We start from the raw sequence: 17,018 nt of genomic DNA, 5'->3' as shown, positions 1-17,018 counted from the left end.
AGGAAGACTTTGAGGTTCTGGAGTATGTCCAGAGAAGGGCAATGAAGCTGGTGAAGAGGCTAGAGAACATGTCCTGTGAGGAATGTCTGAGGGAACTGGGGATGTTTGGTCTGGAGAAAAGGAGGCTCAGGACCCACCTTATTGCTCTTTAAAGCTACCTGAAGGGAGCTCATAGTGAGGTGGGTGTAACATAGACTCATAGAACAGCTCAGGTTGGAAAAGACCTTCAAGATCACCCATGCAATAGAATAAGAAGAAATGGCTTTGATCTGCACCAGGGGAGATATAAGTTGGATAGTAGGAAAATTTTTTTCACCTAAAGGGTTATTAATTATTGGACAGGCTGCCCAGGAAGGTGATTGAGTCACCATACCTGGTGATATTTAAAAGACATACAGATATGTCACTTGGGAACATGGTGGGCTTGGCAGTGCTAGGTTAACAGTTGGACTTGATGATCTTTTGCAACTAAGATAGTTCTATGATTCTATGATAAAAATATCACTCCCACTGGATCATGTCCTAAAATTTTTCTCACTGCATCCTCTAACTTATAGAAACATGTCTAAGAAATTGCTATGGCCTTCCTGTTATTCTATGGTGCTTCACAGGCTCACTGTATTAATCTCAAGGTAGTGTAAGAAGACATTAAAAAGAAGCATCCAGCTACTGATGAATTTACTGTCTTTTAGGAAGGCTCTAATGAAGACGAAGAGATGGAAATTTCATTAGTTGATTAAATTCTCTCTCTTATATTACCAATTCTATAATAATATTAAACTTTCATTGTATTTTGTATTTCATTGCCTTTGTATTTTAAGTTGTTTTATTTATGACAGAAGTACTAAATTTTTTTCCTAGTCTTGTTTAGAAGTCTCTAAGAATAGACTTCTATAAATCTCAAAAAGAAAAATGTGTGTCAATTTAAGTTTTGTTTTCCCATGCTTATTTTCAATGCATTGGTAGCAGTTGATTGTAACTCTCACCACCATAATCAGTATTTCATTGCCAACCTCAAATTAGTAGAATGTTTTTGATGAGATAATTGATTTTCTCTGGTTTGCTTCTTACTATATAATAAAACAAAGTCAAACGGTCCTACAGATAAAGCTGAAATCTGCATTGGAAAGTGTACTTTGTGTTGGCTGTTTTCCAGAAGTGATGGTATCAATGAACTTGATAATTTTGGTAATGCAGGTCAGTATTAGTTCTGTCACTAGATCTGAGGTGTATGCTGACAGTGCATTTCTTTCTCATTGATGGAAGTAAGACTCCTTTTTTTTCATTCTGTTCTTTGAATGAGTGCCTATGAACTTGCTCTGCCTGCAAGTTTATTCTCTGGAGAAAAGTGAGGAGAACCACAATTTCTCTTTGCCCTGATTCTTCTAATTGATCTGAAACTTTAGATTAACTTGTTTGTCCCCTTCTCTTGAATAAAAATATTTGCATATATATAAGATGACTACACTGCTACTACTTTCCCTGAAGTGAAAGTTAATGCTTGCATGTTTTTAATCAGGTGCTCTGACCTTTGCTGTTCCCTGCAGGCCTTCAGGGAATTGACAGTCCAGGATGAAGTGATAAAAATACAGCTGGTTTTGTGAATCAGAGCCATTTCTTGTATCTGTGGGACATAACCGACATTAATGGAGTTACACAAATGAGTGCAGTTCTTGCTGCTTAAACTTGTGTCACAACACTGGTGGTGGTTCTATACATCCATGGGAGAGTACAAGCAGTACAGGGATTGTCACCGGATCTAGAAGGCCACGATGTTTCTGTGGTATCAAACTGTTGCTCCATCAGCTTGTCTTATATGGACACGTGGAAAAATCATTTTGTTGCTCTGCTGTGAGGTCTACACAGCTGCTTCTTCCCTACTGACTCCCCATCCATTTTCTTGAAGAGTGCTCATTCTGCCTGCCAGCCCTGGAGGCTGTGGGGGCTGGCAACTCACATACAGATTCACAGGAAAAATTTAGTTTGATTTTTTTGTTAAGATTACAGCTTCAGATTTTTTTCCAGAATTTTCAAGTGTCTGTCTTTTATCCCCCTAATGGAAATATTTCAATCCCAGCTTTCAGCTAGCCATTGATTTGAGGTGCATTTTAGACATTCAACATCTTTAATAAGCATGAAGGTCACTTTTCCAAAGATGCAGCTTTTCACCACTTTGAGGGCCACTATGTTTAGCCAGCATTGACCTCCGTGCTGCAATAATTGAAGAGATCAGCAAAAGAAAGTAAGAAAGATTGTAGATGTCCAGCAATTTTTTTCTTTTTATTTAACAGCAATCAAAGATGGCATGGAGAAATGTAATTCAATTGAGAGACCATAGCATAGGTCAGCTTAGCTCATGCAGAAATTGATTTCCCAGTTTATCCAATAGCAGTCCTGATTTATTGGAGACACAAATCTGCCATCCATTTAAATGATTAACCCATGCATTGGGATTTCTGGGTTATTTACATTAGAACCAGAGCTTACTCTAGAGGCAGCCTGCCCTCTGAAACCATTGTGGGTTTTTTTAGTTGTTTCTTTGGGGAAAAAGAAGAATAATTTTCTTAGTTCATGCTTCAAATCTGCTGAAAAGGAATTATCTTCCCATCTTCTTTTATAACCAGGGTATTTGTAAGCCCAGGAAAATCAGAAAACTGCAGCTTACAGGCAGCTTCACCAAACCAGTATAACAGGAATTTTCTCAGGTTCTGCTTCAGTATTAATACTGGTTTAGACATTAAATACAGCTGGGCACATAGTACATGCTTTGGTGAGGGATTAATGGTCCCTAAAATTTTAAATGCAGTGAATTTGAGGGGCTGATGAGAGTTGCTTGGTTTTTTTTTTTATGTCAGCAAACAGCTTGCCATGAAGGACAATGCTTTAGTGTAAACTGATTTAGCTTCTCACTAGTATACCTGAATACTCTGGTTACTTCAGTATGGAAGACAATATTCTGGGTTCAGAGACAACACTGGACTTACTTTCTTTCTCCAGATCTGTTTGTTTCTGGCTAACAGAATTTAAATTTTTACATCTTTGGTTTCAGCCATAGCAAAACTCCACATTTTCATTCCTTAGCAGGTGAATGCTAGAACACAAGTAATTCTCATTTCTGAAATAACGTGGGTTGTTTTTGTTTTTTTTTTTTTTTTTGGGGGGGGATTTAAATTTTTTCTTTCAGTAAATAAAAAAACTATTCTGACACAAAACCAGATACTGTATATTGCATGCTTAGAAAAAGTAGTGTAGTAAGGGATTGGCAAAAAACCCCCACAAAACCATCAGTTCTGAGCTAAATGTTTATTATTTAATATTAATTTTTGGTGCGTTAAGGCACCCCATTAGATAGGATCTAAGTGCATTTTTTACCATCCTGAATAGAGATTTAGGAAAGAAGCTGTACATCAGTACAGAGACATTTGAAATAAAATTGGAAGCTACTTCAAAAGAGAGAAGTGTTGATAGTGCTGTCACAGCATTCTTGAAAACTGCCCAAGCAGCACATATATTTATGCTTAGTCATCATATGTATCGAATCAGAGACATTTCCACTGGTCTAGATAGGAACTGCATGCACACATGGCTACATCTGCAGTGTTGTGTGTGCAGTGATGTATCCTTGTGCTTCCAGAGAATTTATGGTTATTCTCACTGTACATCTTCTCAGTGTTGTCCTTCATTATGTGTGTCATCCCCAAGTTGGGCTGAAATGCCAAGACGTGACTTCAGAGGCAGCACAGGACAGAGAGATGGAGCTGTCAGGGTTCTCTGCTCTCAGCATGCAGCCAACCCAGGATGGGGAGGGGAGGATGATGCTCCCAGGGGAGAACTCATCTGGCAGGAGGGAGGAGGGCAGTGAGCAGCTGTTCAGGGAATCTCATTTATACTCACATGGACATGCAGGAGACTCCCAGGGAAGTGAGTGACCCACTCATAGTGCATTGCTTTTAGAAGTTTTTTTGTTTACTAGTAGTTTTTTGTTTACTAGAGTTGTCACCTCTTGTTTTTTATCTCTTAAAGTAAATTCAGTGTTGTGCCTGGAAACCCTGTGTGGTGCCTGTCCATAAATATGTTCATTTTTGTGTCATGAGGAACATGGAAAGTCTAAACCAGGGAGCTCACAACTAGATGACATTTAAGGAAAGGTGGTGTTCAGCTGCCAGAGAAACCAGAGCTGGACCCTGGTGGTAGGTAGTACAAAAGTAAAGCCCAGATTTCATAATGGGTTTGTATGTTGAGAATGTGTGAAACTTTAGGGCAGAAGACCAATACCAGGATTGTGTTTCCAATCAGGCTGTGGAGGTTTGAGATTCAGTGTCTTCGTGTACTTGTAACGCAGGTGAGAGGGAAAAGTGGATGTGTGTCTGGCCTGTTCAAACCAGTCCTTTAAAAGGACTTTGGCATGAAAAATGAGACCTCTGTTTCTTGAGCCAAGGGAAATTATTGGTAGGATGTCATTACAGGGCAGGCCAGTTAAAATCAGAGAGAACTCCTGTGAAACAAACCCCATGCTGGTCCCATCGGAAACAAAAAGAATCTTGGACTGGGGTACTTCTTAGATCCCCTCAAGAAAAGTGAAAATAAAGTCAGCTGGTTCTTGCTGGGAAAAGAATGATCTACTTATGAATATTTAGTGGCAAATGGGTGACTGTGAGGTCTACCTGGCAGCTAATGTGGATGCAGTACTGGTGCTAATGGACCACAGTGGAAAACTAGAAAAATTCTGAATGTTTAGGCTGGGTATTATGTGTCAGCACTCACAGAATTGGTCTCTAAAAAAGTTGAAATACTCAAATGTCAATGTCCCAAATCTGAATGATGCAACATTTATTATCAGCATTTTATATACCTATATAAAATTATTCTCATGCACAAGCATTTTATGAAGCATATGTACAATGTGCTCTTATTGTATGCCTTTGCCATACTTCAAGATAAGCTTTCAGAAACATGACATGTAATATCTTATAGTATATAATTAAAGTACCATTTTTATTCACTTATTTTAGATCATTATACTAGTGGTATAGACATTAAGTCTTCCCTGTGGCCTAGCAGGAAGTACTTTTGTAGAAAGCAGTATATAAGAAGAATCTGCTCAGCGTTGGTATTTTTTCTTTTTCAGTCTGTTTGTCCATTATTGAATTAACCCTCCTGTCTGTCAGAAAGTTTCTACTGTATTTCATCAGGCATCTGTGTTTTTTTGAGTCTGTAGCTGGCACTTCTCTGATTCAGCAGGTCTGCACTGCTCCAACAATATTAGGGGATGATTCATTATGGGAATTGGCTCCCCTTAGAAGGCACATAAAAATGGTGGTTACTAAACCTCTCATTAGCCTCTTACTGTTTAGGGGGCTAGTTGTGACATTGTCTAGCCTAGTTTATTAACTATATCAGTATATTATTGGTATCTATTGATATCTATATCTATTGATATAGATATTGATATATATATCAATATATATATTAACTATATCAATATTAACATATATCAAATATGCCTTTTATACTGTATTGCATCTTTCATAGCTTTCTACTCTGATGGGAGAAACACCACTGATAGGTATTAACTGAGTGGCTGGAGATTATCTCAGACCATTTGGAAGCACTCAGATGAAAGAAGTGATGATGAGAAGCATTAGTGCAGTCATACTAACTATGGCTGATCCTAACCTTTGGCAAGGCACAGCTTATGTGAAATTTTAATATATTTTTTCTGTTTTTCAGTGATTCTCATGGAAAAAAAAAATCAAGCATTGTTTTGAAGATTAGGGCCATGATGTCAAAGAATGTATTCACCATGCTACTGCTTACCTCAGACTCCAAACTTTTAGGCTTTCAGTTGTCCAATGGACAGAGGAGGGAATCGAAGTATTGTCCCTTTGTCCACCTTTTTTTTTAAAGACAAGAAGGACTGATGCCTTTTTTTTTTTTTTTTTTGTCTGGATTAATTGCTTGTCTTTATTAAAGGTTAACTGGCTGTTAATGCTGGTGAGGCAATAGGGGGGACCTTGATGGGGCCCAGCCAAAGCTATTCAGGACAGAAGTCAAGAGAAATTGTTTTCTCAGTCTGAAAATCAGAGAACGTTTGTTATGTGGTTATGTATCCATATGCAGATAAGGCCATGATCTTCACTTTTGCTCTGGATTCATGGGTTATCTCTTAGAGGAGACTGGTGTCTGAGAAGATGCCTTGGGGCTCAGTCTGCTAATGACAGCACAGACAAGGAGTAGACAGAGGAGAGATTTCATAAACAGGCCAATAGCACCAATCCAGAGCTACATTATGAAAGGGAGGACAAATGTATTTTTGTCAAGCAGATAAAAATAGCTACAGAAGGACACTGGAATTAAATTACTTCAATGTATTAGCACTAGACACACTGAGTAGATTTGTATTAGCTTCAGTAAACCTCTTCCCTGAACCTCTTAAGATTAGCACAGATTAATACCAAAATTTATCTGACTTTAATAATCTCTTTTCACAGAAGCTTCTCTGGGGCATGTTGTACTGTTGGCCTCATTTATATATTCATTAATAACATCAGCATCTTGCTGTTGTGAAGGCAGCATCCAAAACCCTGCTGGTTTTGACATGATGTAACTTGGGCTACAGGTAAGGGTAGGCATAGCCTCTCCTGTCCCAGTGGAAATGCTGGGTGAAGGGGAGCTTTGGGGTGGTGATGGTGGCAAGCAGAGACCAGGTGTTTCTGTCAGTGATGTGTCATGGCTCTTACCCTGGACACTGATGAAGGCAGACAGATGGCTGGAGCAGCTTTCTGTACTCTCTCACTGCTTCCAAATGGAAAGAAATGGTATGGGACCAGAAAAAGCCCTGATATCTCTTTCCCTGTTGACATCATGTTTTGCTCCTTTTTTATGTTCACAGATGTCCTTCTGGGACACTTTTGATCTTTTTGTCTGGAAGCCCAAACTCTTGGTGAGCTCACCAATTAGCTTTTTTCTTATGTCAGGGTAAGGTGTTCCATGAAGTACAGAACAAAACTCCTTTTCCTAAAGCTAAATTTTAATATCCATTTTGTGATCACTATGTACCTCAGGAGCACTCCCAGTGGCTTCAGCTCCAGTTTCCTCGGTGTATGACCCAGATGTGCTTGTTTCTAGACTGCAGGGAGAGCTGTGTATCCAGCCCCAACCCCCCAGTCCAACCTCCCTTCCCTTCTTTCCACAAATGGAAAGCAAAGGCTGCTTTGAGGACAAGACAGAGTCCTTGGTGTGTTCCTCAGGGTGCCCTCTCTATGTGTGCTCCAGGAGTCCTGTGCTGGTTGGTACAGCCCAGTAGCTAAATGCCAATGCAGGCTTTGCCATGCATGAAATTGTTCATTTTTACTGGCAATCCAAACATGGTCTTTGTTGCCTTGAAAAACAAGAAGAATGAACCTGTCTGTAGAGACAGAGAATTTATTTTGCTGAGTAAACAAGGCAGATGAGCACCAAAATCCTGAGCATCTGAAAGACCAGACTATTCAGTTGGGAGTCCTCCAGCTGGGAAGTGAATCCACTCGGATTCTTCCTGGGATAATCCAAAGATCTGCTCTTGTGCCCCTTTCCTTGTGGTGCTTATAACTCACCTGCATGCCTCCACCCAGTGCTAATGGGGTGGCCCTTCAGCTACTTGCTTCTTAAATTGGGATGTGTATAGCTGCTTGCTGCAGCAATGTTAATTTTTTCTTTTTTTTTTTTTTTTTCATCCACTAACATAAACAAACTTCACTATCAATTTTCAGGCAGGCAATTTTTCTGCAAGCTTTGTAAATAAGGGAGTTTCTTTGTCTAGCATAGAGACTTGTACCAGGGATTACACCTGGCTTGTAGAAGAAGAATCCAAGGGCTGATTCATAATTTTTATGTGAGAGGCCTGGCATTGCTCTAAGGAATAAGAGCCAAACCACCAGTGTGATGTGTGATTTATTTCTTGTAACCAGCTGGGCTACTGGGTCCTACCAGGTACAGTGAGAACTTTTGTAAAGGGAGCTAAGCTGGGCTACAAAGAACTTTATTAAACTGAATATCCAGAGGAATATAAGTGGGAAGATGAACAGAGTTTTAAGAGGGAGTGTAATAAAAAAGTAGGATACTGGAAGAGAAATAACTGGAAGTGGAAAAACCACAATGACTTCTCAGTTATTGGCAGATATTGCAACAGTGAAAGAAGTTAAATTTTACTCTTATGTGTATGATTTACAGGGTCTACAGTAGGAAAATCAGAAGCTATGCAGAAAATAACCAAATATGATTAGGAATTTTTACCCAGAGATAACTTAGGAGGGCTAAAACTTGCTGAACATTACACAACAGAAAGAGAACTGCAGATGGGCATCCCCTATTGTTTTATTTTGGTCATAGAGAAGACCTATGAGCTCAGATTTGGTAAGGAGGTAGATTAGATACAGCAGGGAGCACCAATGCTCACCAGCTGATGTTATCTGCTCAGATCTAACAGCTACACTTGAGCATATATTTTCTATGTCACTTTTGTGATAGCCTAAATTCTCTTTTCTCTAATGGGGAGAAGGGGCATACAACGTTCATCTCCAGACTATAAATGGGTAATGCTAGAGCAGCCATTTTAGTCGAATAAAAAGGCTTTTCACTGACTCCTTCGGCACAGGGACTATTTTTCTTTAAGTGTCCCTAAAATGAAGCTAGCAGTACCAATAGAGGAAGCTTCTGTGAAATTTAATTATTAGAAATATGGATTTAGCTGCATTATAACAATAAACTCTATTTGGAGACTGAAAACATAAAAGTAGCCCAGGATATAACAATAAAGTTTGTTGGTGGCGTTTCTGTAAGAAGAAAGCCATAAATTAAAAATAAGCATCTGAAGCTGTTATATGCTGTGATAAAAACCTAACCCCTTTATTTGTGGAAAGGTGGTGATTTGGAGAAGCAGAGATATTTTATCAGAAGCTAACTGCAGATCCTGTGTGGTACTGGGCTGGCTGGTTAGTGGGTAGCATAAAGGGTATTTGGTAGTGTCCAGAAGGTGTGTGCTTTGCATCCCTGTCTGCAGGCATTTGCTAAAGAAAAGACTCTTCCTGATTTTGCCAGCTTTAGGGAAAGGCCCAGAAGCAGAATGGCCTTCCTGACTGCTGGACCCACAGGGGAACTTCAGCCATTGTAATGCTGAGCACTGAATTTGCCAGCTTTTAGACCCTTTAAAAACTGGGGATTTCACATCTGCCTCAGGAAGCCCTGGCCAGGGGCTTCCAGCATGGTGTGCTGTGTACTTCCAAATCAGCATGAAAATCTCTATTCCAACAAGGGCACCTAAACATTACTGGGTTTTTTTTCTACTTTTCCACACAGATTACCTGGGTTATACTCTCCACTAGTGGTGTGACAGGCTTGACTGTACATTTTCCAAGTTTTGTACCAGTGTGTTTCTTATTCTTGCAGAATTATAACTGTGAAATACTCTATAAAAGTGATGTATAATGTTTGAAAGTATAATGCTCACTTCAGTAACAATCTTCTGCCCCCACCTCTTTTGGAGTATTCTAGCAGCAGTGAATTTACTGCCAGTCAGAATTAAAAACAGCAGAGAAAACAAATACAAAACAATATTTTTTGAAAGGAGCATGCCCAGGTCTTTTCCCCCTCTAATAATTTAAAAAGTTGATGCTGAATTTTTGTTCTCTTAGAGAGACAAGGCCACTAGATGGTGGTAAAAACCCAAACCTCTGCTAATAAAATCTCTGAAGAGAAGTTGAGCGGGACGAGGAAGGGGAGGAGGAGCCAGGGTTTGAGTACTGAAGTCATTATTGCTTGGAGTCTATAAAAAGGCAGTTGCACAGTGAGTAATTTATACGTGACCAGCCTTGACTCTATGGATTTACTCATTCCTGTTCCTCTATTTTTGTCATCCATTCGGACCAAGGAGTCCCCAGATGTCGGGTGAGGAGGGGGGCTGAAACTTCTGCCTTCTGGAGGAGGAAATGTTGCAGGTGATGAGAAGGAAGAGCAGCTGAAGGAGCAGCTCTGGTAAATAGGTACAGTTAATTCTTGATTGCATACAAAAGGTCACTTTTAAAAAATGAAAATTACTTAGATTGCTAAGCTTTGAATTTTATTTGCAACAAGTCATTTACAATCAGCTTAAAGCATTCCCCTTGTAAAGAATACAATAGATTGCAACTTGACCAGAATATTCTCATTACCAAAAAAAGCATTAAATGAAATACTCATGATCTAGATTAGAGAAATCTGTTTTTATGACAGAATTCCACCCATACTGATCATGTAACCTTATTCTGTCCTGAAATGTATGGATTTGCCTTCGTTAGGGGTTTAATATTCTCGAGTGACCATGCTAGTATTGCATAGATAAGCTGTTTATAACAGAATTAATGCAAAATTAAGAAGTAAAAAGGCCAGGAAAGCATTTAAATATTTTACTGCAAATGTTCAATTCCTATTTGTGATAATACTTCAAGCATATATATTGTATTCAACTGAGCCTAATACTATATCCTCCTGGATTTCTGGGCTCTGAGAATTGAAACTCTGAAAACTGTTTCCTGTTCTGTGTTCAGCAGACTTTCCAGGACATTTTGCTCCCTTCTAGGCAACCGAATAAAATAAACAAAGCTATGACTGAAGAGTACATGAATCTCTTCATTAGTCTGGGTTTATAATTTCCCTGTAAGGATGGGTAGAAAGACTCTGAGTCAACTGGAGATTAATTTAGAGTCAGTAGAGGAATATGGTGTAGAAAATGTATGTGTACCAGCCAAAGTAAATAGAAATGGGTGATATTTGTTTTGCCAACTTCTGCCTGTTCTTGTCATGCTGTATTTCTTTTGGCAGGGTCTTTTGCCTTTTGGAAAATGCATTTACTGCCCTCCTTGGCAAGTCCCTCAGAAAGAACAGAAGGTATTTACTTCCAGAGATGAACCTCTCCTCCCAGCTGTGTGTTTCTGAACTAAATCTGAGTGCCTTTGGCAGCAACTTTACTGTGCCTACTGTCAAGAGCAAGTCATCACCATGTGAGCAAGTGGTCATTGCTGCTGAGGTGTTCCTAATTCTGGGCATCATAAGCCTCCTTGAAAATATCTTAGTTATAATTGCGATAGTTAAGAACAAGAACTTGCATTCACCCATGTATTTTTTTGTTTGCAGTTTAGCAGTGGCTGACATGCTGGTTAGTGTGTCCAATGCTTGGGAGACCATAACAATATACTTAATAAACAATAGGCACATAATTATAGAAGATGTGTTTGTCCGTCATATAGACAATGTCTTTGATTCAATGATCTGCATATCTGTGGTAGCTTCTATGTGCAGTTTGCTGGCTATAGCAGTGGACAGGTACATCACTATTTTCTATGCCCTGCGTTACCACAACATCATGACAGTAAAAAGGTCGGGGCTTATTATTGCATGCATCTGGACCTTTTGCACGGGCTGTGGCATCGTCTTCATTCTTTATTATGAATCCACTTCCGTGATCATCTGTCTCATCACTATGTTTTTTACCATGCTGCTTCTCATGGTCTCACTGTACATCCATATGTTCCTCCTGGCTCGTACTCACGTGAAGAAAATAGCTGCTTTGCCAGGGTACAACTCTGTCCGTCAAAGAACCAGCATGAAAGGAGCCATCACTCTGACTATGCTTCTTGGTATCTTCATTGTTTGCTGGGCTCCATTCTTCCTTCATCTCATCCTGATGATCTCTTGCCCTCAGAACCTCTACTGTGTTTGCTTCATGTCTCACTTCAACATGTACCTCATTCTTATCATGTGCAACTCAGTGATTGATCCCTTGATTTATGCCTTTCGTAGCCAGGAAATGAGAAAGACTTTCAAAGAGATAATATGTTGCTATAACCTGAGAACAGTCTGTGGGTTATCAAACAAGTATTAAGAAAACAAAACCAAGCCAGGGAAGAGAATGGAAATGCTACATCGTGCTGCATCTTGTTATTCTGCTGAAATGCCCATGGAACAACTTTCTTCATTCAGCTGTCATGATTTCTGTGGCAATCAGAAACCAATTTTTAAATGCAATTTTACCCACCCCTCCCTGGACCTCTCTCACGTGGGTGGTAGGAGTTACTCAGTGCGTCTGTATCGTGAGGAGAAAGTAAATTTGAATTGTATTTACCCTACTGAAAAATGGATCTTATAAGAGGATTATGCAGGGAAAGCCTTCTTTTTCTTTCTGTTAAATGCAACGAGTGGGACCTGCCATGCAAACCAGCCCATTAGCCTCTCAGTGTTTGTTTCACTTGATGTTCTTTGTCTCTCTAGATAGAGCATGGCTTGTTCTGATGACCAGAATTAACAGGTTTTTTGCCATTTCCCTCTGAAGACATATAGTAAGAGAAGTATCCAATTATCAGGGTTCACATGCCTCTCCCAACAGTTATGACCTATCATATAGATGCACATACCAGCAGTCTTGTATTCCAGTCATGGCTGCTACTGTCATATAATAACTTTTATGTAAGAGGACAGTGTTACCACAAGATTTTCCAGGTGTGACAAACCACCTTGTTGTATCTGACTATAAGTGTTCTTGTCACCAGTGGGATGTAACAGAGGTGGATTTTAAAGGCTGAATATGAAGGCTGAGGTGGTTCTAGTTTGTCTGTTTTTTTCATTCACCAGGGCCAGGAAATTCGTGCTTACATGGCCTCTAGATAGCTGTGTAATGTTTTGTGGAAAAGAAAAGACTGACTGAGTGAATGACTTGATATAGGCATAAGAAAAGTGTTTCACTGGAGGAAGATCTACTCTACGTTGAATCTTTCCAGCTGGGAGATAAAAACCAAAAGTGATGATAAGAAGGGGTAGCAGGCACTCACAAAAAACATTTCAAAAATTCAGGTGCATGTAGTTTAAAATAGTCCATATTTTTGCTCCCCAGGGAAACAATTTTTGTCCTTATTGAGAGAATTCTAAGGTAAAACCCACATCGATTTTGTGTGAGTAATTTGCATCTAGTCATGCTGTCATGAACATGCTATTTTGCAGCAGCTGTACAGTGTGCAAAATTGTGGATTTATCACAGATGAAGAAAGTGCAACTGTGGCATTCATTTATTGATGCCAATGGACTGTGCATATCTTGCACTGAGATATAAGACATGCAAATATTTCAAGCAGTGGTAGCCTACTGACTAGATGACAGAAAAGAGCTTGGAAAAATAGCTTCTTCTCACAAGCTGAAAGATTAACCCTGTTATATTTAGATTTGGGTTGCTCCAAAACTGTTGTCAATAGAGGGACTATGACTAACTAAATGGGCTTCAGATTATACATTCAAGGTGGAAGTCCTGATCAGATGTTAGGAGAACTTTTTTACTATAAGAGTGCTCAAACATGGGAACAGGTTACCAGTGGCTGTGCCATCATTGGAGATATTAAGAACTTGGCTGGACACAACCCTGAACAACCTTCTCTAAGTTGAAAGCTGTCTCTAACTTTGAAGCTGGCCCTGCTATGAATGATTCAGAATAGATGATCTCCCCGGGTCCCTTTCAACACAAATTATTCAACGGTTCTGTGAAACAGTTTGTGTATTATGATAAAATTGTATTTTTTTCCCTTCCTAACTTAATCGCTTGTGTAATAACTGTAGAAGATTCTCCACACATATAGAAATATAGCATACATTGTGTGTTTATTTGCTTTGGGGGTCCCTAACAGTATAAGTAAGGTGCATCTTTAGCACCTGGATTGTACCTTTTGTGTGCTGGAACTTAAAATATATACTGCCTGCAGCTTGCACGTACCTCCCTCTGATATTAGTGGGAATGTTAGTCCCAGTGGAGGTACCTTAAAACATTGACTGTGAGTATAATGGTGATAATGTTTCATGAGGTGCTGGAATCTTCTTTCAGTTATACCTGAAAATGGGGTTTCAGAAGTAAGTTTGTCATTGATAGTGAGAATCTTGCCTTGTTTCAGTCCACCTCTTAACTTTATCTGTAAGTGGCAGCTAAGAGTGTGCTTGTGCTACAAGGAATATAAATAGCAAAAAGGAGACGTTGCAATTGCATAGTGAAAGGCACTAGCTGATGCTGTAAATGAATTATTTAACCATCATTGGGTATGGGAAATAAGACAACCTTGTATATAATTGTAAATCAACAAAGATGAAGCCAAAACTGTAATAGCTTTGGGTATTTTCTTGGACTGTATATTACTTTTTTTGTTGGAAGTTTATTTGATGTATAAACACAGACATATGAAGAAATATTAAACAGGATTGCTGGAAACTCCACTGTTATTGGTTATTAATTGTTATGTGTCTGCTAACCTTGCAGATTATTCACAGAGGAAACAGATGCCTTATTAAAAAACACATTCTGAAAGAATCACAGACTAATACAATGTATTTACATTCACACCTATGTTCCTGTAGGTGTCAGCATCATATCCTCATGGTAAACTTTATGGATGGGGTGTTAAAACAGCTAAATAGGGAAATGAACACATTTTCAATTAAAGACTAGGGCAGTTACTGCAAAAGAAAAGGCTTTTCACACTATAGGAATGCATATAAAATACATGTCTCTGTGAAGCCATGACATGTTTTCATCTGATTCTTTCTCCTTGAAAAATAAAAACCACATTTAGCATACTTTTACTTCTGCCAGAGCTAAGTAAACACTGAGTATTCTTATAGATGAGACAAGCAAATATTGTGTAAGTATGAAGTTTTCTGTCAAAGGACAGACATGAAGAAATTAGCTGTTAGGCTGTCATTGCACTGTGTGTGATCAGCCAGTGGTATTACATTTGCTTACACCAACAGTCATTTGTAGTTTGATATCAGTCGTTGGAGAGAAGCTCAAAAAAATACAATATTTCTGTTCCAGTGCTTCAAAACCAAATTTTATTGCCCACTTCTGCTGGCAATTAACTGAGTGACAGATGCTCTCTATTAAGATGCTCTCTTTTATTCTCCTGATAAAAGAGAGAGAATAAGGAAGAGAGTCTTATGGGTTGGAAACTAAACTACACAGCTTTAATGAAAGAGTAATGATAAAAAGAAAAAAATATTTAATATATAAAAATATACAGAAAAACAATGCTCTGTTCCTTCCCCCAGTAACTTTCACATCACCACCGAGGCTGGACTCCTGGAGTCAGCAGCAGTCGGGAGCTGGAGGCAGGAACACACGGATTCAGGCTGGCACGGATCAGGGACACAGGCAGACGAACGGACGGAATCCTCCCAGGATGCTGAACCAAACAGGGACAGGTGAAGAAGGATGAAGAGGAAGGCCAAAGGAAGGGGAAAGGATTTGACCCTTGTGATCCCTCAAATTTATAGCAAATATGATGTGTATGGGATGGAATACTTTGTTTGGTCAATTTTGGCCACCTGTCTTGTCTGCTCCTCCCTAAAGGAGGGTTGCAGGTGTGACCTCCTTACTCCTTTTTCCAGAGCACAAGATGTGCAGACCATTCTCTGGCTATAACTATAAGCATTCAGTGTTATCAGTCCCAGAAGCAGACACTGTCTGAGAAACTTGCTGTTAATTTCAGCAAGTGCAGCAACTTACAAGAGACTGAGCTGAAAGCAAAATTATAAGACAAAAAATTCACTCTATCCTGGCCCAAACTGGGACACATAACCAGAATGTTCCCATGCTACCGTAAGAAAACCCGAATCTTCTCCAGACCAAGGGCACATGAGGTAGCTGGAAATACTTGTTTTCCAAGAGCCTTAGCATCTCCTGTAACACATAATGCCCACAACTGAATGGAGCAAAGAGGTTGTTTAAAATCCTGGGTATTATGATCCTCTTTCACAAATGGGCACAAATTACTGAGTGCTACCACCTCAGGGTCTGGGCTGGCAGGGATGGTTGTTTTCAGCTCTACAACCTGCGGGCCTGCAACTTCCATTCAACCAGCAGCCAACTTTTGAGAGTGGGTTCCACATTCCCAAAGCACAGACTTTTACTCTTTTAGACCTTCTAGAAGGGGCTTTCTGGAGACTTAAGTTGTGTTTTTCAGGAATCCTGTGCAAACTAAGTGTGGAAATCACAGGAATTTCTTGTACACACTAAACTTAAGAAGGCAGGAAAGGTTTATACATCTGTGGGAAAACAACCAACTCCCTCCCACAGACTGCTCTCTGAAATCTCACAGGACTCTGTTTTGTCTCCAAGGACTACCTGGGGATTCTCCTGCCTCTCTTGCAGTACATCCTTCCTCTGTTGCCAGTCAGTTTTGTGCACAGAAGACCAGCTCATGGTGACCATTGCTGTGTTCAGGGATTGCAGTAGATGGTCCCAGTCTTTGGCTGTGTTGGTCTGCACGCCCTCTTGCTAGGTTGGGTGCCCTCTTGCTAGGGAAGGTGAGTGTGTGTAAGATATGGGAACATGCTTATGGAAATGGAGATCCCCACAACAAGGATGGAGAGTCATGCAGGCTGCAGTGGAGCTGCCTGCTTAAGTTTCTGTGCTAGGTTATCTGCAAGTGATATGTTCTCTCTCTACAACTGGAGCAGTTTGCATCTTGGACCCAGTATTTTCTTCATACAGGACAGAAAAGGAGAATCTGAGGTATTTATGTGTGTTTCTGTACTTACATACGTTCCCCTGTGTATATGAGGTCTTCCTCCCAAATATAGAATACAATCACTAACAGCATCAATGAATGAAACATATACAGGGATGTGCAGTTTCTTTCACTTAATTTGGAAAATCTCTAAAAGAATTCCCTCTCTGCAAAAAGCTCATAGAAACACATACTCTCTGTTCTCTAAGTGGTCTTACTTTTTCGGTGGTTAAATCTTTGGTCATACATCAGCATGTAAAACATATGCTGAAAATACCATGTTTAGAAGTTTCCAGATCTAAGAACATGCCTTGGCCATGTCCCAGCTCTGTAGCAGAACTCATCTGATGGACACAGCTTCCATCTCCCTACCCCTGATAGGAAAGGAACCTGGCCACAGATGTTGGAAGGGCCTTGCAGTGTGTTCCAGCCATGCTCTGGGTGTTGAGAATCAGGGACTCCATGTTC

The 17,018-nt window shown here is 39.8% G+C and overlaps 1 protein-coding gene across 3 annotated transcripts; it reads left to right on the top strand.

The window, feature by feature from the left end:
* The first annotated feature begins 9,759 nt into the window (after window positions 1-9,759).
* On the top strand, window positions 9,760-14,254 carry MC5R (melanocortin 5 receptor). 3 transcript variants are annotated; one of them, XM_071737088.1, is made up of 2 exons: window positions 9,760-10,011; window positions 10,837-14,254. In XM_071737088.1, exon 2 carries the CDS (start codon window positions 10,919-10,921, stop codon window positions 11,894-11,896), a length of 978 nt encoding a protein of 325 aa, XP_071593189.1. In that variant the 5' UTR covers window positions 9,760-10,011; window positions 10,837-10,918; the 3' UTR covers window positions 11,897-14,254. The 3 variants fall into 3 exon arrangements, with proteins under 3 accessions (XP_071593189.1, XP_071593187.1, XP_071593186.1); XM_071737086.1 differs by having other exon boundaries at window positions 9,768-10,019; XM_071737085.1 differs by having other exon boundaries at window positions 9,782-9,924.
* Window positions 14,255-17,018: the final 2,764 nt, after the last annotated feature.

This window comes from Heliangelus exortis, chromosome 2 (assembly GCF_036169615.1).
Source record: "Heliangelus exortis chromosome 2, bHelExo1.hap1, whole genome shotgun sequence".
Lineage (NCBI taxonomy): Eukaryota > Metazoa > Chordata > Aves > Apodiformes > Trochilidae > Heliangelus > Heliangelus exortis.
This window is presented reverse-complemented; position numbering and strand designations above follow the sequence as displayed.